Source organism: Mustela nivalis, assembly GCF_964662115.1.
Source record: "Mustela nivalis genome assembly, chromosome: 12".
NCBI classification, from domain to species: Eukaryota; Metazoa; Chordata; class Mammalia; order Carnivora; family Mustelidae; genus Mustela; species Mustela nivalis.
The window spans coordinates 85,213,486-85,237,656 of NC_139031.1; the positions used below are offsets into that span (position 1 = coordinate 85,213,486).

The following is a 24,171-nucleotide window of genomic DNA, read 5'->3' on the forward strand; positions in this document are numbered from 1 at the left end:
TGCGGCCTTCCTTTGGCTCTTCCAAAAGACAATACATCACATAACCATAGAACATCACAATCGGGGCGCCTGGGTGACTCGGTTGTTGAGTGTCTGCCTTGGGCTCAGGTCATGATCTCAGGGTCCTGGGATCGAGCCCCGAATTGGGCTCCTTACTCAGCAGGAAGCCTGCTTCTCCCTCTCTTACTCCCCCTGCTTTGTTTTCCCCTTGCTGTCTCTGTCAAATATATAAAATCTTTAAAAAAAAAAAAAAAAAAAAGAACATCACCACAGAACTAGGTAATCAACACTGGTACATACTATTACTGGTGCATAGACCTCATTTGCATTTCACTAGTTTTTACCTGAATTCTTTTCTCTCTTTCTGTCCTGTTTCACTTTTTGTTTAAGAAGTAATCTCTAGGGCACCTGGGTGGCTCAGTGGGATGGGCTGCTGCCTTCGGCTCAGGTCATGATCTCAGGGTCCTGGGATGGAGTCCCGCATCGGGCTCTCTGCTCGGCAGGGAGCCTGCTTCCCTCTCTCTCTCTGACTGCTTCTCTGTCTACTTGTGATTTCTCTCTGTCAAATAAATAAATAAATAAAATCTTAAAAAAAAAAAAAAAAGTAATCTCTACACCCACCATGGGCCTTGAACTCATGACCCCAAGATCAAAAGTTGCATGCTCTCCTGACCGAGTCAGGCGAGCACGCCAGTTCTGTTTCCTTTTTGAGGATACTTCTGTATTTCAGAATATCATATAAACGGAGTTTCATTTTATAAACTGAGACTAAATTTAACTTCCATCCCACTGACTGGGTCTGCTGAAGCTTGAATTAGGTCCACCAAATTGAAGCCCAGAACAAAATTTTTGAAAAACCTTCTTTGTGCTTCTAAATTATTTCTATGATGGATGACCTCAGGTGATTTGCTATTTATACAATTTACCTGGGGGATCGAGGACCCTTTCCCAAAAGGCTTCCTGTGCATGAGCTGTGTGGTCCTCACCAAATGACTTGACCTCCGCAAGCCTTGGTTTTTCTCATCTGTAAAATGGGGGCAAGAATCTCACCCACCTCATGGAGTTATGGCAAAGTCTTGTCCGCAGCCGGCAGTCTGTGGGGTGGAATGGAGGGTGTGGCCTCTCATGGCTATGGATGGTGACCAGGGGGCACATGGTCCTGTCTTCCCTAGCTGAAACGGAGAATGCATGTCCCCAAACAACACTACTGCACTGATGCCAGACTTCAAGTGCATCGTGGATCTGTGGGCTCTTGTGGCTTGTCCTGCAAACCAATCACCCTTGATATGACACTTAAATGGAAGAATATATTCAGTTCCAAATGAAGCATTTGGAGCACAGCCCACAGAGTGGGGACGGCTTTTACAGGAAAGATAGATCATTGCTTTGTATATTATTTTTTGAAACTAAGAGACCCACTTTGCCCCAATGCCCTCTTTCAGCAGAAATAAGTTTAGAAGACAAATAAAAAGGGGTAAAAAAAAAATTGGATGGCTTAATTGTTGGTCATTTCTAAGGGATATCAAAGTTCTCCTTTCTGGTCTTACTAATGGATTAAATTATTTCATGTAGTTTGACGTTAATTAATATAGAATTACTGGTGATAAGCACACCTGTTGCATTGGCCAAAATGGATTCATTTGGACACAGCTGTACACCTCTCCTCCCTCTCTATGTGCAGCAAAGTTGGGCTGATGGCTCGAAATGGGTAGGCCACGGTGGGAGTATTAACATCACAGAAATCATCAAGTGCGTCCCCTGTCATTCCCCGAAGCCCGATATTTGACGTTTATCTACACACCATCGAAGCTGCCCCTGCTTACCTAAATTTAAAAAATATCAAAGCAATACACCCAAATGGTAACAAATTAAAATGATGAGAGGAAAGGAGCTCATGCCTCATCCCAGCCCCCATCCCATTCGATGCTAACTTTCTCTGCTGAGCCTGGTAACCCGGAATCCTGAATCTCAGTATCCCATTCCATTTTTCTAGAAAATACCCCTTCTGGCTCCAGCTGGGCGGGTAGGGAAGGAGTAGTTGCTTGGCTGCATGGGGGAGGTGACTGGGCTCCCCGGGGTCCAACAACCTCCTAGGAGACTTTTCACGCCCTTCTCCATTTTCAGCTCATTTCTGCCTCTTCCCCTCTGTGGCACCTACGGCCCCTGGAGGGAGCTGGGGAGAAAGCAAGCCTCTCATTAGCATTCTCCTTAAACTGCTTTGCAACTTTCTTCTTTCTGCTGACACAATTATCGCTCCAAGTCTGCCATTTACTTTTCGTGTCTGTGTGTAAACTTTTCAACCTCAAAGTGCACAGTGAAATGAACCAGTATTGAGCCTACAACCTGATAAATATTTCACCAACAATTATGTTCATGTAACAAGTTCCCAGGTCAAGATACAGAACACTTCCAGCACCAGAAACCTCCCTTGTGCCCCCCCAAAGGTAAGAGCTATTCTACAAAGCCGTCTGTTGGTATTCAAGGCTTTAATTCACAAGGTTACTTTGAATGCCAATTCATTAATTAAAATGTTGAACAGTGCTGGGTTCAGGGTAGACCTGGAGGGAACATCTTGCCAAGTGCTTGAAGGTGAGTGCCCCTGGGGGCACTCTCTCTGCTGATTCAGTCAGTCCCATACTCAGGGCGGTGCATCTAGTCCATAGCAAATGTGTCTCAGTTTATTGAGTTGGACAGAACCAAAAGACTTGCAAAAATTGCAAACAAAACCAGAAACATGCATCTGATTTTTTTCCAAAAGAAAAGCTCCCAAATTATGGTTTCCTCCCTGTTTGCCTCACTTCTCTGGGGCTCTCTGCCTTTACCCCATTCTGATAACGTGTCGGAATTCTGTCTTTTCCCTGTAAGCCCCAACACGGTGTCTGGATTACTCAGGAAAATTGGGAGATGCCTTTGTATGTGTGTGTGTGTGTGTGTGTGTGTGTGTGTGTGTGTGTGTGTTTGGTTGGGGGCTTAGTAATAATGGGCTAGGAAATCAGATAGGGAAGTGAAAGGAGCCTAGAGAAACCAAAAATCCCAATACAGGGTGCACAAGCTCCAATTTTTCCAGCAGCTTCCACAGTGCTTGCTCAGGTCTCAGAAGAAGCAAACACTTTTGTGATGATGAGGTTTGCTTTGATTAGAAATTTACTGAAAAATTTGAAGGTGAAAGGGAAGCCCAGAAAACTTCCCAAATTTCTGAAATCAAGAGAACTTTCCCAATATTTGTGACCTTAGATCAGATTTGTATTTCAAAAGATCACAATGAATGATACACCTCCAAGACGATGGCAAGCTTCCTACAGCCCTTCTGTCCTGATGTGGCCCTTTATGGGACTGATTTAGCTTTTGAGATATTCAGCTTTTCTGCACTTTCCTCATTTACCTGCCTAGGTGAATGGCTTACGAGGCTGTACTGAATAAAAATACACTTATTAAAATACATGCCTGGAAACTGGACTAATCCCAACCAGATCAGAAAGCAAGAAATAATCCATTGGGCAAGTGGTTATTGCCTAACAGGAAAAAAAGAAAGGAGAAAAATATTTTAGTAAAAGAAATTCAGAGACCTGAGTAAGCCAAGTAAGAGATGCATAGAATTTTATTTTAATTTAAAAAATATTTTACTTACTTATTTGTCAGAGAGAGAGAGCAAGCACAAGCGGGTGGAGCAACAGGCAGAGGGAAAAACGGGGTCTCTGCTGAGCAAGGAGCCCAATGTGGGACTTGATCCCAGGACCCCAGGATCATGACCTGAGCAGAAGGCAGCACTTAAGCAACTGAGCCTTCCAGGTGTCCTGTCACATAGACTTTTAAAACCTCATTGTGGAAGAGTCTGTAGGTGGAGTTTATTTCTACAGGAAGCAGGGAGATACCATGGAAAGAGCACTAGACTAAAAGAACAGGCTTGCCCATCAGCTAGCGGTGTGGTTTTATACCTCAGTTGACCTCTCTGTGTTTCAGTTCCCTCACTTGTAGAAGAGGGTCTTTAAGATCACTTCCGGTTTTCTAGGGGTTCTCTGCGCCTGTGACTAGAACCGAAGGAGGCTTCTCAGTCTAGGTTTGGAAAACACAGAATAGGGCGCCTGGGTGGCTCAGTGGGTTAAGGCCTCTGCTTTCAGCTCAGGTCATGGTCTCGGGGTCCTGGGATCGAGCCCCGCATCGGGCTCTCTGCTCGGCGGGAGCCTGCTTCCTCCTCTCTCTCTCTCTGCCTGCCTCTCTGCCTACCTGTGATCTCTGTCTGTCAAATAAATTAAAAAAAAAATTAAAAAAAAAAAAAAAAAAGAAAACACAGAATACATAGGCTCCTTTCAAAATGGAGTGAAAGGTCACCCAGGCCAATGAAATGTTGAGTGGCCAGTCGGAGACAAAGCTCAGAACAAATGGCTATATGCTGTCCTTGGTGCTAGAAGCACGACACAGGTTTTGTGACTACAGATAATCCGTTTGTATAAACATTTATTTGCAAGGTGCTCACTATGTGCCAAATCTCTAACCCGCTTCCCCTGATTTTCTTTTCTGCACAACAGTGAAAGGCAGAGGCAGAATGGTAAGAAATGTGTCTTAGTGTGACTTGGAACTCCAATGGCCCTGCTCTGCCCTTAGTGCGCTCGAACCACTCTCCAAGATCGTCTTCCCTGAGCCGGGACCTTGCTTTGAACAATGGATCTCAAATGTGCTCTCAACACTGTTGCAATCTAGTTTCACTAGTAATTACTTAATTCTTTCTTAACACTTCTCCCCCGTTCCCACACAAATTCAGGTTACCCACGGTCACGGAGAAAATGGCGGCCACCAGGTGTGAATTTCCCCTGTCTTCCCAACAGCCAGTCTGCAAGCTGACTTCTTCACCACTGCCCTGGAGGAAGGGCCCTTCTTCCTACTGGTCCTTCCATTAAATGAGGCCCTGAGACTGAGGAGACACTAATGCCCAGTGGCCTTTGTAAACCACCCCAAATCTCTGCTCATCAATGCCTCAAGGTCATGAGCACAGAACACTAACAAGGTCAATCAATCACTAAAGTCAAACAGGCTTTAAGCTACAGTCCATCCAAGAACTTCTTTGCTTCCACCTTTTCTCTGTAACAGTATCTTCCCTGTTGGTGGCATGCCCCCAAGCACTTCCTGTTTGGTGCTGCTGATTCAAATTCTTTTTGGCTTAAATAAACTCATAGAGTTTTAAAAATATGCCTCAGTTTATCTTTGAACCCTACAAACACATGCGTTTGGGTTTACCTCCCTCTTGCCTTCTCAAAGCCTTCCCTTCTTTTTTGGGGGGGGGGGTAGGGGCTCTCCCCAAAAGAGAATGTGAGCAAGAGAGAGTGGGCACGAGTGGGGAGGGGGCAGAGAGAGAGAGAATGAAGCTTAAGCGGGTCAGCGCCGCACCCGATGTGGGGCTCCATCTCATAACCCTGAGATCATGACCTGAGTCAAAACCAAGAGTCAGACACTTAATCACTTGACCCCCACCCCCCGAACCACCCAGGGGCCTCTCCCTGTTTTCTAAATCACCCTCTTCTTCTTCTGCTCTTCCCCTCCCCTACCATTCCGTTCTTACCAGCATATGAATCATAATCTTGTCTCTTCTCCCCTGAAAAACAATAAACAAAAAGAAACAAAATCCAAACACTCTCTTGAGCCTTCTTATCTCCTTAAGATCCGACGACATACATGAATTTCCTTCAAATCACTCCAGTCTGGCTGTGGGCCCTACCACGCCATCATACCTGCTTTGCAAGGGTCACTGTAGTGGGTTGAATAGTAACCCCCCAAACGACAGGGCCCTCGAACCTGTGAGAATGAACTTATTTGGAAAAAGATGTCATTAAGTTAAGGATCTGGAGATGAGATCATCCAGGATTTAGTGGGGGAGGTAAGTCCCCCGCGGATGTCCTCACAAGAGAAAGGCAGGGGGAAATCTTTGCCATGGGAGAGACATGGGGGCCATGCAGGAGCCATGTGAAGACAGAAGCAGCAATGGGAGGGATGTGTCTATAAGCCAAGGAATGCCACACACTGCTAGGAGTCCACAGAAACTGGGAGGATTCTCCTCTAGGGCTGTCAAAGGGAAGGCATGCCTGCTCGATTTTGGGATTTCCGGTCTCCAGAACTCTGAAAGAGTAACTTTTTGCTGCTTTAAGCCACCACATTGTGGTAATTTGTTACGGCCACCCTAAGAAACTAATAGTCACCCATGACCTCCATGCTGCTTAAGTCCAAACACGATACCATCTAGATCTAACATCATGAATGGTATCTGACTCAGTTGACTCTTCCTTCCTTGAAACAGCTCACAGTCCTCTCCTTGAGGGAACCACTTTCTGTTGGGTTCTCTCTTCTCTTTGGGAATCCTTCAGCTTCGGGTTCTTTGTTAGTTTTCTGCTTCTGACTCACCTCTAAGTGTCTGCTCTTCCCGCTCTATGTTCTCTGAAGCAATCCCACTCATGCTTGGGGCTCTAAATATCATCCATATACCAAAGGTTCCCAAACTGGTGTTTCCAATTTAGAGCAGCTGATCCTTTCAGTCACACGTCTGTCACACCTACTTGGCACAGCAGCTTCAGTGATCCAGTGATCCCACACGTGCCCAGAACAGGACTTCTGAGCTTCACCAATCTCTCGTCCTGCCTGTCCCCTGAAAAACTCATTCCTCCTTTGGTTTCCACATCTCAAGAAACGGCAGACATCTCCACGTAACCCAGCCTGGGAGTCATTTCTCCCTACTCTCAGATCCAATTCCCAAGCAAGTCTTGTCAATTTAATATGTAAGCTGGATCTCCATTCACTTCCCCTTGTCTCCACTGGCATCATCCTGGGACCACTCGAACATGGCGTCTCACCTGGTCTCTTGAACTAGCTTCTGAGTGATTCTCCATGCAATAGCTCATATGTAGGGGATCATGCCATGTCCCTACTTCAAGCCCTTCAAAGGATTCCCACTGAACTGAGCATGAAATCCAAATTCTGTGAGGCCTTCCGTGACTTTGCCTTGCCTTCTGTCCATCTCTCCCCCTCCGCTCTGTCCACAGTGGATCTTCCTCAGGCTCTAAGTACTTCCAAGTGTTTCCTACTTTGGACCATCTCTGCCAGGGATTCTCTCCCCCGCACTGTGCGTTCAGCTCACTTCCTCGAAGGGGACTCCCTGATGGCGCCCTATCGCCCACTGTATGTCAGCTTCTCCTGTTCTTTTCTCTCACAGAATCCGATTCTTTCCACGACAGCCTTTGCCACAAACCGTAATTACACATTTGATCATGTGTTTATTTACTATCTTTCCCACCGGGTAGCTTCCAGAAAGCAGCTGGGACCATGTCTGTTTCTCCTCACTGAGCACAGAGAGCTTCGCTGAGGGGCAGCCACCCCATGATGCTCCATAAATATTTGGTGAATGAATTCACACTCTTCTAGCAAATGTGCATTCTAGCAGGGATACTTTGACCCGGAAGACAAAAGAAATAGCAAAAAAATCTAAATTTTATGAAAACCCAAAGACTTTGTTTTACAAACATATAAATTATTTTATTTACAAAGCCATGTTACAAAAAAAAAAAAAAAAAAAAGGCAAAAAAAAAAAAAAAGTACAATCGCTCACTGGAGAATGTCTCCAGGCCTGGTGCTGAACCATGGCAGTATCAATGGATACATGTTTGTTCTTTCCTTTTAAAACTGTAAGCCGTAGAATTTACTATTTACACCTACTTTAGACATTTATTCTGCTTACATCATCACAGGCATGGAATGACTTCTATCCAATAGTGCTAATATGTAAAGGTGCGGGGACAAAGAAGGAAAATACTTAGTGTTACAAAATATGGATCGTAGAAAAGAAACCCACTCCACAAGTGTGGCGTTGTTTAGAATGTTGGGACATGCTTTCTCCAAAATTCTTCTGGAAAAGGTTCTAAAATCGGTAGTAGGAAAGGACAAATGAGCAGGTGCAAATTCTCGTCTGTGCAACAACAGTTATTGAATATACCCCATGACTGACCAGCTACGTAAAACCCACAGAATTTTGTTAAAGTGCCATGGGCCGACAGCATAACAAAATAGAAGGTGTAAATAGAAAATTTCTTTTTTTTTCCTTTTTTAAAACAAGAGTTCACTGAGAATCAGCAATAATAGAATATGCTGTAGAAACTATTCTCTACAAAGGTTGATCAGCGTTATTTACAATTGGTACATTGATACAAAAGAAGGCATACAAGTTATCCAAGTCGCTTTTTTTTTTTTTTTTTTTTTTTTTTTTTTTATGGCTGACAGGTCTATGCATTGTGTTATGCTTAACAACCAGAGCTTTCGAGCCTCTATGGCTGACGACAAGTCATGAGATCTTCAGGCAAATGAAGGGTGGTGTGTGTGTGTGTGTGTGCAGTCAAAGGGCTGGGGCGGGATGCGCAGAAACAGAAGTACCCAAAGGGTCTCACCCTAGTAATGCTTTATAGGCTGGTCCAGTCGAACTCCGTTAAAACAAACCCAAAGAAAACCTTTTATTTGCATTCCATTTTTCAAGCTGTAAATTTTTAATACATCATTATAAAGTAAACCTGTGGTTGACTGTGAAGGAAGAAACACCGTGGGTTTTCCCTTTTTGCTCAGTTTTCCAGAAATGTCCTCACCTTGGTCAGAGCCAGTCTTTCACCAAGTAAGCAGCATTCAGTGGGGAGCCTCTTTATTCCAGCTTGCAATTCAAGACGCAGACAGCTAAAATGTTTAAGCCTACTGAATTGCTCCTTTCGTCCCTGTCGAGACATTATTTCTCAGAAGCAGCCACTTAATCTCTCAACCATTGTTTTCCCTCTTTTGAGTTTAAGAGTTTATAAATCAGAGGGTTATTTTGTTGCTGAGATTTTTTTGTTATTTTTTTTTTGTTTTTTACTCCTGCAAATTTTACAACTTAAAATAAATTATAAAAAAAACAACAGACTTCTAAAACCGAACGAGACAAAAATTGTGCAAAAATAACAAAGATATGTACATACTTTTCAGTCTGAAGAAATGTACAATAAAAACATAATTCAAAGAACATTTTAAAAATATAAACATTGCTTAAACTTTCCTACGTTTCATATTGTTTCTGAAACTATTCTGGTCAGTTAGCTCTGTAATATAGTAAAACATAAATTATTACAAAATTAACACTATAAAAATTTACTTTAAGAATATTTTCTAAACTTTTTTTCCAAAGGGTCTAACCTGTTTATAATTTCTTAAACATTTTATAAGTCTTAAAATCTGCCTTAATTTTTTTTTTAAAAAAGAAAAATTAACCATCTTCCCTTCAATTTGTAGTCTCTTTTTCTCAAGACGTAAATAAACCGGCATATAAGTGCACTTTTAACACTGTAGAAATAAAAATGAAATCATCTGAACTAATGTCCTGGTACCTAATATCAACTCCTGATTTTTAAAAAAATCTTCATTTTATATTAAAAATTTTAGGAATCCTATAAGAAACACGGTCAGTGCAATTCCATTGATACAAATCACTCCATTTGCCTCCTGTCTTCGCGAAATCCAATGTGGTGAAACGTAACAGTAGTCTGATCTTTGGGTTGTGGGGATGGGAAGGAAAAGGGAAACTTCGGGGTTGGGATGAAGGTTTGGGTCCAGCTGTGAAACTGGCATTCATTTCTGATTTAGGGATGAAGCAAAACTTCCTGGTCTCTCTTGCTAGTATACCGTATACAAAATTTCATGATTAATAGCACAGGATGCCTATTTCATGTTGTGAATTCCTTTCCTGATCACCATTCCATAGTACAGCTTGTGGTTATTGCTATTTCTTTTAAAACTCCAGTGTGAACAGTTGCAGAGCTGTGAGGCTCTAGCTTTTCTCTTCCCACACTTCCAGACAGCTCTGCACTAAGGGGTAGGTAGCTGGGCTGACCACACCTCCCTGGGGTGGCTGTGTCCGGGCTGGGGCTTGGGATAGCCTAGCACAAGCTGACTGATGGGTGTGCTGACTGCCCGGGACCCTGGGGCCGGGGGCTCCAGAGGCAGGAGGGCTGGGCTACAAGTTACTTATTCTCCCAGGTGTCTATTGCTTCACCCTTCATGGAAGTTTGCCCTCAGACCCTTCCTGCACGCCCAGCCCTGCTTCTACTCCTCTTGCCTAGCCCTGGAAGGCAGTTTAAGAACTTGCACCGTGGAAGCTGTGTCTCAAGCCCTGAGGGACCTCCTGGGGTCTCGTGCCCTCCTTCCTGGGATTTCTCCGCCTCTGGTTCGCCTGGCTTTGGCGCCCTTGTAGACCCGCACCCTGGAAGGGATTCTGCCGCAGAGATGTCTAACACCGGCTTTCCTCTGTCTTGACAGGTATCTTCCCCTACGCAGAAGCTCTGCTTCTTGTCACCTTCCAGGACCATTCCAGCCCCTGTCCCTGACCCTGTAGCTCCTCTCTGAGCTGCACAGCTGGACAGTGGTATCGGCTAAACGACATAGTTCAACGGCCACTCTTCTCGGTTTTGCTCATAGCATCTGGCTCCCGCAGTGCTGGTGCGGCGCAGAACCCTGATGAGTGTGCTCAGCCCTCAAGGGGCTCCCTGCTCTCAGCGCCCCAAACATAGGCTCTTCCCCAGGAGAGCCCCACCCCCAGCACCCTGTCCAAGGGGGAGCCGGCTCCTTCTGCATGGCCAGTGTGGACCCGGTGAGCGGCAGGTGGGAGGGGATGCAAGGGATGGGTGGGAGAGGTCGAGGAAAGGAGCACCGCGTGCTCAAGTTCAAGAGTTTCAGACAACGCCAACCGGGAGCGGACATTGGGCATGTCTGCGCTCGTGGCTGGAGCGAAATGATGGTGCAGTAGCAGCATGGGAAGCTAGAGGGGCAACCCCGAACTTGGAAGAACGTATACGTATACACAAGGCAAATGAAAGAACCCAAACAGAACACTGGTATTGTTTTCTGTAAATCTTAAATTCACGTTCTTTTGCCTTTTGCTCTTTCTTCAAAACTAAAAACTGGTCAATTAAAAAAGGAAGAAGAACGGCCCGAGCCACAGTCACGGTGCAGGAAACAGACTCTCCCCGGCTGCGTGCTCCCCTCCCTCCTCCTCCCACCTTGGCCAGGTGGCCAGGCATTGGTTTCCAAGTGGCTTCACAGTCTTGTTATGGAAGAGTCCTTATCCTGCCAGTTCGGTTTGTGGTCTTCTAGGAAAGAAAAGAAAAGCTTGTTTCAAAACCGTACACTTGGGATGACCCGCAAGAGTTCAAGAACAGAGAGGCTCAGTTTCCACGGCTGTGATACAGAGTAACCTTGGGCCCAAGGTCACGGTGAAAGGCACGTGAGGTGCCAGGTGTGGAGGGCTGCATGCATCTGCAGTCACACAGATCCTCTCTGGGGGGGAAGACACAGGGACACAGTTCCTGGACATGCATGGTGGGGGTTCCCTACTACAGAGGGATCTGGAAAAATGGGCTCATCTGTTTTTTTCCTCTCTTAATTCACCTTTTCCTACCTAACCTGTAGACCACAGGGAGAATTCTCTAAGGAAGATATCTAATAACAGGTTAAGCACAGAGGCTTTGGGTTCAAGTTTCTTAGCTTCTCCCTGTGGGCATCTTCAGCCTATAACATGAGGATCATCATTTGTCCCTCATACAATTGCTACAAGGGTTATATGCATGAAATGTATGTGAAGGGCTCAGCACAGCACCCACAGAGAAAAAAAAGCCTCAACAAATGCTATTTGATTACTATTACGTCTGTTAAGGGTGACCGTGTAGCCAACAAGTGCACTGCGCAACCTGTGGAGGAGGCTGGTCACAAACAGGGGCAGGTTACCAGAGCATAGATGACTCCACCCCCGCCCCCATCCCAGCACTGAGGATAGGCTGCAGGTCCTCAGGCACAAAAAGTGACTCAAATTAGTTGAGACACTCCTTGATCTAGGGATACAAAAACTATTTTCCCATAATCTTCACTCAAACACTACCCAGCACTGGTGGAGAAACCCCAAAAGGTCAAAGTGAAGGCATATTGCAATCTGGTATCTACAAAACCTCTGCAACATTGAAAATGATGTAACACAGCCGTGCATGTATTTTTTCCAGCCATGCAGAACACACCTCACCCCACTGCCTACTCTCCCTGGCCTCCCTCAGAGGCGCACACACACTCCACTGGAGAAAATCATCTGTTCGCTGACTACTCTCGCACTTTGAGTTTGTAGAAACTTCTAGATCCACCTTGAATATTCCTACCATGAAACCACATCTTCAATAGCAGCCACAGCTCACCAGAGGCCTTGAGAAAGGACTGATGGATCAGTGCCCCAAGCAAGGCCTTCTGGTCAACACCATTCATTTTCATGATAACCTTAGGAGGTAGGCATCACCTTTGCCACTGAACAGATGAAAATACTGGGACTCAGAGAAGGAACCTGCTTAATATCACACGGCTGCGATTAATAATCGGGCTAAGACTTGTAGTGTTTGGTCTGTGTCAGGCATTTTCTAGAAGGCTTAGGCAGATAAATTAATTTAGTCCTCACAAAAGCCGTATGGGGTAGGGGCCATTATGATCCCCATCGTGGGTGAGGAAATTGAAGCACAGAGAAGTTAAGTAACTTAGCCAACGACGCACAGCTACTAACAAGAAGGCTAAACTCCAGAAGCCAGGAAGCTACACTCTTAACTGGATCTGAGGTGAGTCAGGGTCTGCCCGAACTCCCTCGCTCCCTCTGCTAGTGACCCCGTGTATTCCCCCCCACAGCCCCTTCCCAGTAACTTACCGGTCGGCTGTGTCCTGGGCTGGATATGCTTGAAGGACTGGATTGTGACAAAGCTAGGCTGCTATTTTTCCCGACCTGAAAGACACCAGCGAAGTCCCCCTCAGATCCACCAGCCAGCCTGCGGCGCGACACCCCCGGTATCCGGCGCCGCCCGGGGTACAACAGCGCCCTCCGGTGGTGAGCCGCTCGTTTCCCTCTCAGATGGCGAAAAAGACGCCAATGGCTCTGGGGACACCCTGAGGGCGCGCTTCCCATCCCAGAGGGAAAACGGAATAGTGGGTAACTCCTAATTCTGCTTCCCAGATGTAGCCGGTGAGTTTCAAGGGTGAGGATGAAGAGGCCTCATCCCTTCTGGGGGTGGGGGTGGCATTTACCCCCGCAGAGGCCCCTGCTTCTCCACCTCTGATCTCCCAGACCGGTCCAGTCTTGCTCCCAGCCCAGACTCCCTGGGACTAGCTCAGGATAGAAGCTTGCCTCTTATTCTGGCTGCGTTTTGCTGGCCACCGGACACAGCGAACACCTTGCTATTCTTCAGGAAACTAGCCAAGTGAGGGGGCGGGGCGGCTGTGGGTGTGGCCCTCGGGCTCCTCCCCTTCCTCTGAGTCCTGGGTGCGCACGTGGTGGGAGCGTTCCTCAGGTTAGTACCCTGCCTACAGGCAGCTCCTTGGACCTATAAAGAGCTCATCCTCTCTGTTAACTCACCTTTGCAGAAAGACGTCGTCTTATACTCGCAGCCTTGTTTTTTTGTTCAATTTAATACCTCTGTGAGAAATTCTGGCCTTACACCTACCAGATACAATTAGATCCCCATTTGGTTCCCAAAGCACGTTTACCCTGCCTTTCTCAACCTAGGTCATGCTTCTCCCAGTCTCCTACAAGAATCCACACAGATTGCAAAGGCTTTTCCCCAGCACTTGGACATCACCTGGGGAGGGGGTGGTGACCCTAGACAAAGGCTTTTCTAAATGGCCTGGTGACAAGCACCCAGGTATCACTCGCAGCCGAAAGCCAGTGCGAGCTAGACCCGAGGCAGCTGTTCAAGGCATCTGGTTTTTTTTTTTTTTTTTTTTTTTTTAATTTCCCTCTTGATAGATGTTCCTTTCACCCCTCGCTTTGACTAATTCATTGTGTTAGCTAAACATTTCTTACGGTCCTGCTGACCCAAGGGCAAAGAGGACATCGCTGACTCAGTACAGAGATATTCCCTGAACACAGAGGCATGGAGGTTAAGGGCCCGGACTCCAGAGCCAGACTGCCTGGGTTTGGATCTCTGCCCCACTATTTCCTTGCTGTGTGACTTTGGGCACGTTGTTTAACCTTCCTGTGCCTTTGTTTACTCATTTGTAAAATGGGGGGTAAGGTAATAATTAAGTGAATGAATATATCTGAAGTGCTTGGAACAGAGCTCATCCCCTAAGTGTTGGCGCCTAGAACTTTATCTAAAACGGGTGCCACTAGGGGGCGCCTGGACGGCTCAGTCGGTAAATACCTGACTGTTGCAATCTGAATCTTGCACGAGGGATCTCCGGGTTGAGTTCAAGCCCCTCGTTGTCAGGGTGGCCTGGAACCCAATGCAGTGACACCCCTGACCAGCTGACTCGGTCTGCATCTTAATAAGACCCTCCACTCCGCTCGAATACACAACCCCAGGGGATTCCCGTTACACATTCAAGTTCAGAAAGTGCTGGTTCTGCTCTTCATCATCCTGATGCCCAAAGGTGGCCTGGACCAGCAGTGTAGTCTCGGGAGAGGGCCCTGTGGGTGCTAGCCCGCCTCCCCTACATGCCTGGGCGTGCGGGGATCAGAACAGTGGGACACCTGCCGCAGCTGCAGACGGGCGTGAGCGTCCCGGGCTCCAGTGAGAGGACCTACATCTCCCTCGGTCTCACCTTTGCCTCAGTGTGCAGCTAGTCTGGCCCTTGGGACCCAAACGGGCTGTCTCTCATGTGTCTACTTGTGATTTATGAATCCCCCTCAAGTCCTCATCCCCACACAGGGCCGAGGGTCCGGCCCACTTAACTCTAAACCTGGGCAGCCGCAGCCCACCGTCTGGGCTGTGGGGCTCAGGCTCTGAGGCAGGCCTGTGAGTGTGGCCCTCTGCCACCTCCACCCACTCCTGGACGCCCAAGCAGCGGCACCAGGAGGGGGTGGGGCCTCTCCAAATAGCCCCCCCACCGGAAAAGACCAGGCTTGAGAATGCCTGAGCCTGGACTCTTCTCGCCCCATCTTCCCGGTCTTCCTCACTGTACACCCTCCTACTTGCACAGCGGCATCATTGGACACGTCTGCGTTGGCTGGGGTGAGAAGCGGGAACGCTCAGGCACCCAGGAGGCAGCAGCACCAGCCACCACATCCCAGGTAGCCCCTCCCCCGCCTATCACTGAACCTGCCTGGGCTTTGGGCTCTTCCTCGGGGGCTTCCCAGAGATCAGATTTAATGCAATCGTCCTCAGAGCTCAAGATACAGAAGAGACAGGCGTGGCGGGGGAACTCAGCACCCCCCCCACCCACGCCTCACTTTCCTCATCTGTAACGCAGTGATAACAAATGCACCAACCGCTCTGGGTGGCCGGGTTTTTAACGAAGTGATTTTGCACAGTGCTTCGAACGGCCCAGCCCACAGCGACAGCCGCCTTAAGTATGTGTTCACCAAACCATCCTCAGAACAGAGGCTGCTCTGGTCTTGACCTGAGCCACCCGGCTCAGCAGGGGCGCTGCCCCGCCTGCTCCGTCCCCCAGAGCCCACAGAGGCAGCGCTAGGAGGCCCCCCGGAAGCACAGGTCCCTTACCTGCCGAGAGGAGGTGCTGTTAACGGCATCGGGCACCGGTGCGAGAAGGCTGGGAGGGTTCTTTTTGTGAACGCTATTCATACCAGGCATTTTAGTGATTTTACAGGCTTTGCTACTAGAACTCGAGTTCTTACGCTTTTTTCCTTCTGATTTGTCAAAAGAGAGGGGCAGCGAAGACACGGCATTGTGTGAGGCCAGAGAGAGGTCCCCTGCAAGGGAGGGCACAGAGAGGGGACAGGAGTCACTGCTGCCGCCCACCGAGCCCACGTGTCTCACTATGTCCGCGGGGCCGCCGGGCAGCGAGGTCCGTCCTGAGGGCTCCAGTTTGGCACTGAGTGGGCTCACCCCATTGTTTGAGTTGTGCACAGACAGACTGTTATAGGGAGGGGCCGCCTGATAGGAGTTCAAGGCTGAACTGGCATTCAAGACACAGTTCTTTCTGTGGGGCCCTGACAATGGAGACGAGAGGGATGTCGGCAGGGTTAATGAGGAGGAGGAGGAGGAAGTCGAAGGCTGCGGCTTCCTCTTTTTGTTACTTGGAGACTCGTCGCTACGGGCGGACAGGTCTTTGACTTTTGAGGATTTGCTGGTTTTGGTTTTGGATGGCTTGTGGGATGGGGAAGGGATGACAGCTGGTATCGGGGACACGGCGGGTGGGGCCTTGAAGGTTGAGTCCATGATGCTGAGGGTTGCAGCCACATGGGGGAAAGCTGTGGTGTGTGACATGAGGGCACTCGGGTCCGGCGACGCCACAAAAGGTGCGTTTGAGAGCATGGCTGATGTCATTATGTAGGAAGAGGTGAGTCTCGAGCTGATGGGAGCTGAAGGAAGATACACGGCACTGGGGTTGTTGAAAGGCTGGGAAACGGATGCTGGAACGGGGGTGGTGATGTGGGCTGCTGGCGAGGGCATGGGGCTATCTGCCGCAGGAGGGATCTTCCTAAACATGAGAGAAGAGTGAAAGAGAAACCGTGAGAAACAGGCTTGGCAGCGCTCCAGAGGCTCGAGCACGTGTGAGCGGCAGGGCTCCACGGAAACCCCGGGTCGAACCACACTATGGAAGATGAAGCCTTGGAGGATGGCAGACTCTGAATTATGGCCCTTCCCTGCGGTTCCCCCCATTGCAACAGCCAGCAACCTAGTCTGAGTCACTTTCAGGTTTTCAGATCCTTTTCTCCATGCTTGGCTACCAGATAATGGCCGATTTGGGTTCATGAATAAAGGTGAATGTCATTTAGAATAAAAATTTCCCCGACAGTGTTCTCTCTCTCTCCCTCTTTTTCTTTTTCTTTCTTTCTTTTCTTTTTTTTTTTTTGGCAGGGATGACGGTGAGTTTTAATGAGAAGCTGTCATTTTCACAGGTAGGTCCTGGCTTGATGTAAGAAGTGTGAGGACAGGGCTTTGCCACCTGTACCTGGGGGGACAGTCCTGCACACTCCCTCTCGGGGCCTCCCAGTCCCTCCTGTCCTCTGCCCAACCCTCCCCTGCCTCCCCCATCCGCTGGCAGGCCAGCATCCTCTTGCCTTTGCTGTCTGCTGCCTCCGCTTTATTCTGTAGAGAGGCATGAACACGTGAGCTCCGGGCTGGGGCTGCTGGCTCCGATTTATTCTTATTCACCGCACCCAACCTCAGCTCTCACTCTGAGGAGCTATGATGGGGGTGCGGCGGCCCTCGCACAGGTCTTCCCACGCCTGGGTTAGGATGGGGTGAGAGGACAGCGACCCCCATGGATCCCGACCAGGGGGTCAGGAATTTCCAGTTTGTTCTGAAGACAGATGCAGGATATGGGCACAGGAAAACACAGGGGACTGGGGGGTAGGGTGGGGTTCTTCCAGGAGGTTGGGGAGCCCAGGCCAGCAGCAGGTGGCGGGTCACTCTTGAGGCCATCCTGTCAATTCCGTCTATTGACTCTCACCTCCAAACCATGGTTGGCTCGGTGTCGCCGCTACTCTGGGAACTGGGAGGGGCACAGGGGCCTTGGGGTCACCCTTTGTTCCTGATTTTTTGGGGGGCAAGAAAGGATACTGACCTCTGGAGCCAGGTGAGTATTTCCAAATGGGCACTTTCCTATCTTTCCCCTCGCTCACCTCTCCCTGCTTCCCCGGAAATCATTTTCAGGGGAGCCGAGTCCCCCCACCCCCCAGCAGTCAGGAACTAGCGCTCTTTCTTTGAAAGCAGCACTGGCAGGTGGGGAGACTTGGGACCTGAACCCCCAGGCTTCTAGTAGGTGTGAGATGGGGCCTCTCGGCCTCTTGAAATTCCTTGGCTCCTTGGCTACCCTCTCAGCTGGAGGAGCAGCAGGACGGGGTGCCCCTGGACTCCCCAAAGAGGCCCCACCGAGGAGGACATTCCTCTCCTAAGCGCTGCCCTGAGGACTCGGTCTTCTGCCTGCAATCTGGTGGAGCTTACGGCTTCCATCTTTAGGGTGGAATCCAGAGGAATCCTTGAATACAGAAGCAGCACAGGGTCCTTGAAAACATCAGACCAAACGGATCAAATATAAGAGAAAAAATGTTGCCAAATCCACTGTGGCCGTGATGCCGTTCGAAAATCTACCTTTTCTTAAGCCCAAAGGACATAAAAGGTCCTGTCGGCACCCAGCCAGGGCTCCTCGGTACTTGTTGCAATGAACCGATGAGTGAATGGATGGATGGATGGACGGGAGGGTGGACGGGTGAGCGGGTGAGTTCTCAGCAGCAACGTTACTATGCATGCGGGGAAGGGACTCCCAGGAGAGCAGACCCCGGAGGCCTGGACACGCCCTCCAAATGGTCTGGCAGGCACAAGCCGCCCTGATGCTTTTGGGCAGACTTTTCTGGCTGTACGGGCTTAGCACGCTCTCCCTCTCCCTGCCGTCTGTCGCCAGCCCGCGCCGTCTTACCCTGACTCCATTTTCTCACCAGCTAAAGTAGGGACAGAAATACATGCGGGCAGAGGTTTGGCAGTGACTTGTTAACAAATGTTATTTACAGATACCAGATGGCTCCTTTAGGGAGGACCCCGAGCAATGGCCTTAACCGGGATCGACTCCGAATGCCCCGATTTGCAACCTTCCCACTGAGTCACGTGAGCGTGTTTTGACTTGCGTGGACAAGCAGGGCTGGAGTCATCCCTCTTACCCGGGGCCGCTCGGGATAGTAGATGCTATTTTCCTCATCTACTTTCTGTCCCTTGTCTTCTTTTCCCCAGTAGCCCTAAGTGGAGGGCAGAGGCAGAGGAGAGAGAGGGCAGGGGTGAAGCAGGGCGAGGGGCATGTGGTTAGGCTCACTGTCTCAGGAAGCCCCTGCCTCCCTGGCTCGACAGTTTATGTGTTTTTCTAGGTGGGTGGCAGTGGACTTCAGCTCTGTGGGCTGTGCCCTGGTTTCAACTTTGCACGCTGGCCTAGGAAGTCCCATCCAAAAGCCCACAGATGCGAATAAATTACGGACAGCGCCCCTCCTCCCCTGCCAGCTGGCATGGAGCTCCAGATGCTGACCTGGCTGAAAGAGAATACTGTGTTGGCGTCTCCTGATGCAGAGTTAAATGCTTGTTAAAGAAAAAAGAGTCTTGGCCGTTCCTTTTCTTCCTAATGTCTTCCACGCCCCCATCGGCTGCCATGCCTCCAGGTTCGGGCCCGTCGGGGCCTGGGGTTGGGGCAGCGAGGCTGAGAGGGCAGCGGGGTGCTACGCTCTCCAGAGTTGACACCCAGGCAGCCCCAATGTTGCTCAGTGACAGCAGATTGGTTAGGCAAGTCCTGAAAAGGGGGGAGGGACCTGACGCCCTGGGGCTCGGGTTTCTGTGCCTGAGGAGGAAAGGAATATGGAGCTTGAGCTGACAGGACACCAGGTAGCGAAATACAGATCAACACATTCCTTCCACGTGTCCGGGATTTACACTTCCACCACACAGGAGCGCAAAGAGCTGCGGGAACCCCCGGGGCGGGCTGCCATCTTGGGGGAGCAAGCGCACCAGGGTCAACCACCCAAACACCGGGAACCCAGGAACCCCACATGCAGCGCCCAGGGGCGGCTGTTTAGGGCGGTCACAGGCAGACACCGAGGGCGCCCTTCAGACACACTGAGCTATCACTTCCGTGAGAAGAAGCGATAAGCTTCTCTTGTGGCCCTTGCCTATCTGGTAGTAAGTGTCACCACGGAGTCCCCTGGGACAGCGGCCCGCACACCCTGCGGGGATGGCTTCTGCTAGAAGGTCGGGTCTGGAGGCTCTCTGGGCATTGCAGTGAAAAGGGGCTGAGGGGCCACAGCTGCCTGGGACAGGGGTCAGCTCTGAATTCTGTTCCCATGTCCCCCCACCGCACCCCATCCCATTCTCAGGAACGCCTTCCCGCCTTTCCTCGGCTTCCCTAGGTGGGGTTCGGGATTCACCCGTGGCTTTCCTGACCCACTTGGGCCCAGCCCTGAGGTCCATGACTCTAGTGGATTATGATGTCCTAGAGGCTCACTTCTGTGGGAGTGGGGGTGAGGGCTGGCCGTGCATTCTCAGCCGGTCTAGCTTGTCATTCTTACACAAGGGCATTTGGCTAAGGCAGGAGGTTTCCTCCCCCTTTTTATGAGTCTCTTGTTAAGATGTAAATACATCGGGAGGTGCTGGAGAAGAAAGGGGGCTCAGAGAAATGGAACATAAGCTGGGGCAGGGGGGCAGAGAAGTACAGGGAGAGGTGAGGAGAGAGCTCTAGCCAGGCGGGAAGGGCCAAAGACAAGCTTAACCAACTTCCAACATCACTCAGGACCCGCCCTGTTGGCCGCCATATGTATTTTTCTCACAGGACATTAAACAATTAGAAATTGGTCCATAACCATTGTGAAAATTTTAGTATCGACATTGTAGCATTAACATTACAGACAGAGGCATATTCTTAGTAACCTTAGATGTTCTTAGTCATAGCAAAAGGCCCTTTAACAGTCTTAAGTAGACGAGATCTTATCTAATGCCTTTTTCACTTAGTTTAGAAGATTACCAACGCAAAAATGATCTCCAGAGAGGACAAGGCATACCACACGTTGTACGCATCTCTGAGAAACTGTCGGAAAGCCATTAAGAAGACCTGGTACTTATGAATTAAGCAGGGATCCCGATTTCAGAATCATTTTGTTCCATGAAAAGTCAACTACCACATTCATCCAGAAAGCTAGGGTTCAGACAGTCTCGGGGCAGCTCTGAGCGTATATTGCACAAAAACGGCTCACTTACTTCCACATCTGTGAATTCAAGTGTTTTTCTACCATGGAGTTTAGTGCGAATCGAAAACGATCCCATCTTCTATCAAACACATAGTACCCTCGTCCCATGAGGCGACTCCCGAATGAGCAAAACTGTGAGGGGAAAAAACATTTTAATTTTGATTACAGGTTAATAAGCTAATATAAACCATGCAGAGAAAAATAACATTTGCACAAAAACACACAGGGGTACAATTTTACTCAAAATAAAGAAGCAAATAGTACTGAAGCCAAAAATATTTCTGTGGTGCTCTCGTCTGTGCTTTAGATTTTCTGCAGAACCTCGCGTTAGGACTCGACAGTAGTGACATTCAATTTTCTGTGGCCCTGAGGGCTCCCTTCTCTACACCTGGGATCGAGCCAGTATTATAGGTTAAAAACAAACACACAAACCAAACCAAACCAAACCAGCAGTGGGGAGGGTTTTTCAGCACTGCCTGCTTACGGTATATCATCCGTCTTCTCCAGGGACTCGGTGGTTCCCTGCTCCTCCCTGCAGTAATGGACACTGCTTGTCCTGACACAGTCCGCCAACTGGTCAGAGCTTTCCCATCTGTTGCCAACAGAGCCATTTCACTTCCAGGGAGGCTAGAAACTCCTTCCTTCCCCAGTCCCGACCTCATGTCCACCTCTCCGCACTTTAGGGCTGCCCTGTGACATGTCACCGTCACCATGCTTCTGTTCATGCTGTTCCCTTGGCTCATTTATGCTGTTCCCTCTGTTCCCTGTCTCTTTCCCTCTTCTCGTGAAGTCCCAATTCTCCCCTCCCCCAGTGGCCTAATCAAGACTCTCATTTCCAGTGGCTCTTATGTGACCAGCCTCATGCCTCTTGCTCCCACCACATACCTATCGCATGCATTATTGCATGTCACCTTGGAATTGGCTGTTTTATGTTCTATGTAAATAAAATCTATGTGCCTTGCTTGATTTTAAGTGTATAAAGGCTGGAAGCCTCGTTCTCTTCTTCCTCCTTAGTGTGAGGATGGTAGGGAAGAGATCTGGGATAAAGAATGGATTGCAGAGATGAGGTCCGACAAAATGTTTTTTAAAGCAAATCGTCACATTTAAAACATGTGGCTGAAGTATGTGCAGTAAGATGTTTAACGAACGTCACTGGATTATGATGTTAGGGCATCCAGAAGACCTGCAGACAGAAATTCAGGAAGCAACCTCTGAGAAGGTGACATTTGGATGGTCTAGAGCTCAGGCGAGTCTGCAGAAGACTCTCTAACTCAAATACAGCTTCTCCCCCTTCCCCCAGACCTCCCAGCAGCTCCCTGGCCTCCATCCCAGACACAGAGGCTTTGGCACTCATTCCACAAACCCTTCCTGGAACCAGCCTTTGGAACGGTTGTTAGGAGGAAATGCAAGACCTTGCTTTTGTTTTGTTTCTGCTTATGTTTTGGGGGCTTTGCATGAAAATTTTGTCACCCATCAAATCTGGTAATCCTGATGAAAAACTCTTTCCTGCACTTTCCTATCAAGTGCTTACAGAAGGAGCAAGAAAATAAACAAAAGGGATTCTCCAACGTGGAAGCCAGTCCCCAGCAGCATGTGGGAGCTGTTCCAGGTCTAGACATCTTTTCTTCCTTCGTCCCAGTTGCTAAAGACACCCCGAGTGACCGTTCATGACAAAAAAATGACTTAATGTATCAATTGACCATGAGGAAAAGGACAAAGCAAGGAAACAGTCCATGGGCTTTACATTTAAATCAGCAAAACATGAAGGGCACACAAATCCGCCATGCCCAGAGTTGAGCTAAGCCACTGGAGCCTGGCAGCCTGTCATTTGGACAAACCTCCCGTGCTCTGTAGTCTGGCCTTCTGGTAGAGCCCAGGCTCGCTTTCAGACTCAGAAGCTGAAGGCTCCCTATTGTTTTTGCTACCCATGTCTCTAATTTGATACCGATGCAAGGTTAACGCCCAAGAGACTCCTGTTCTTTGCCACCCATCGTGCCTTAGATGGCGCTGGGGGTCCTCACTGCCCCAGCCACTGTGGCTGGCTCTGCTGCCAGCCCACCCATACTTCTCCCCCCACCTTTTCCTGCCTAATGGAGCTGCCCTTTTGGTCCGGTATCTGACACGGAACAGGGAGTAGGGAATGGGGTGGGGGTGTGTATGGGGGTCCCTTCCCAGAACCTTGAGATGAACCATGGCTACTTTTGTCCTGTGTCACTGCAATCCCCTCGTCCTGAGCCCCCAGTTGATGCAGGGGGAGGCTCGTCACCCTTTTCTGCTGGACGGAAGCAGATGCTTGCTGGGGGAGCTCCCCGGAAGCTTTCCTTCCTTAAGAAATGACATAAGACAGCACCTTAGAAGAAGACCCCCTTTCTGTTTGTCCCCTTCTGGCCTTTGGAGAATGCCAGTGGGTGAGGGTGTGACATGGGAGCTGTCGCAGGCACAGGAGACCACGGATGACAGGCAAAGAGGCTTGAGAGATTCTCGCTGAGCAGCACCTTATTACAGAGGTGCTGAACCAAGGAGGCAACCACCTACCTCTGGACCTCTTGTTCCATAAGATGAACCAATGACTGTGTGTATATACACTATACACGAGTTCGACATTCTGTTCTTGGCAGTCAGAGGCATTCCTCCCCATCCCTATTCTGCACTGTCTAAGCAGCCAAGTCTCAGGGTGTTGGTGAACCACAGGTTACCATCATCCCCAGAAACAGGAAGTGAATTTGGCCTTTATTCATCATACGGATAGAAGGGAGGAGGCACTCACTCTATCCTGTTGCAGGACTGTTTCTGTTTTTTTTTTTTTTTTTTTTTTAAGATTTTATTTATTTAAGTAATCTCTTAACCCAGCGTGGGGCTTGAACTCCCAACCCCGAGATCAAGAGTCACATGCTCCACTCGCTGAGCCAGCCAGGTGCTCCAGTACAGGACTGATTGTCCCTACACAGCCCATGACATCTAGGGATAGTCAAAGGAAACCTTGCAGGGCTCCAGCTGGGACCAGAGCAAATAGGCCATGGGGTCCCACATTCCAGCCCCCCCGAATTTGGCTCTGTGATGGTAGCCATGAAGTCCCTTAAGTGCTTGTAGGGCAAATGTAAAAAAGCCTTTAGCTCACGCCTCCTGACACTTCCCACCTCGATTCCAATGACCTTTTGAACTGTCGAAAGAAGACTCTTTCAAGGAATTGGACTCAGTGATCATGCTGATGTGCAATATTTCCTCCTCTCTTTGCGCGCGCACACACACGCGTGCACACACACACACACACACACACACATTCCTTCTCTCAGTTCTGGTGCCATATGGTCATACTTACTAATAACAATAAAATTCAGAACCAACAGGGGAGAAAAGCAGCTAGGGCTGGCACCTGGTTTACTGCTAAGATAGACGGTTTCCAAAGCAGGTGAGCTAGACGGACTCTGGAAACCAGAGGCTCCATTCTGAGCCGGGTACGGCCGCAAGGTCAGCTGCCCAGC

The 24,171-nt window shown here is 49.0% G+C and overlaps 1 protein-coding gene across 23 annotated transcripts in view; it reads right to left on the minus strand.

Annotated features, from left to right (window-relative positions):
- Window positions 1–7,489: 7,489 nt before the first annotated feature.
- The window catches only part of ATXN7L1 (ataxin 7 like 1), a 237,868-nt gene continuing 221,186 nt past the window's right edge, over window positions 7,490–24,171 (minus strand). For 11 of the 23 annotated variants that reach the window (XM_082691826.1, XM_082691843.1, XM_082691844.1 and 8 more), the window contains 5 exons: window positions 20,700–20,821; window positions 18,985–19,290; window positions 15,510–16,449; window positions 12,722–12,796; window positions 8,455–11,138 (listed from right to left, as the gene is read on the minus strand). In XM_082691826.1, coding sequence (XP_082547952.1) covers window positions 11,097–11,138; window positions 12,722–12,796; window positions 15,510–16,449; window positions 18,985–19,290; window positions 20,700–20,821 — 1,485 coding nt within the window. In that variant the 3' untranslated portion in view covers window positions 8,455–11,096. Of the gene's footprint in view, window positions 8,210–8,454; window positions 11,139–12,721; window positions 12,797–15,509; window positions 16,450–18,984; window positions 19,291–20,699; window positions 20,822–24,171 lie in introns of those variants that run through there. The other 12 variants (XM_082691845.1, XM_082691833.1, XM_082691836.1 and 9 more) reach the window with 4 other exon arrangements.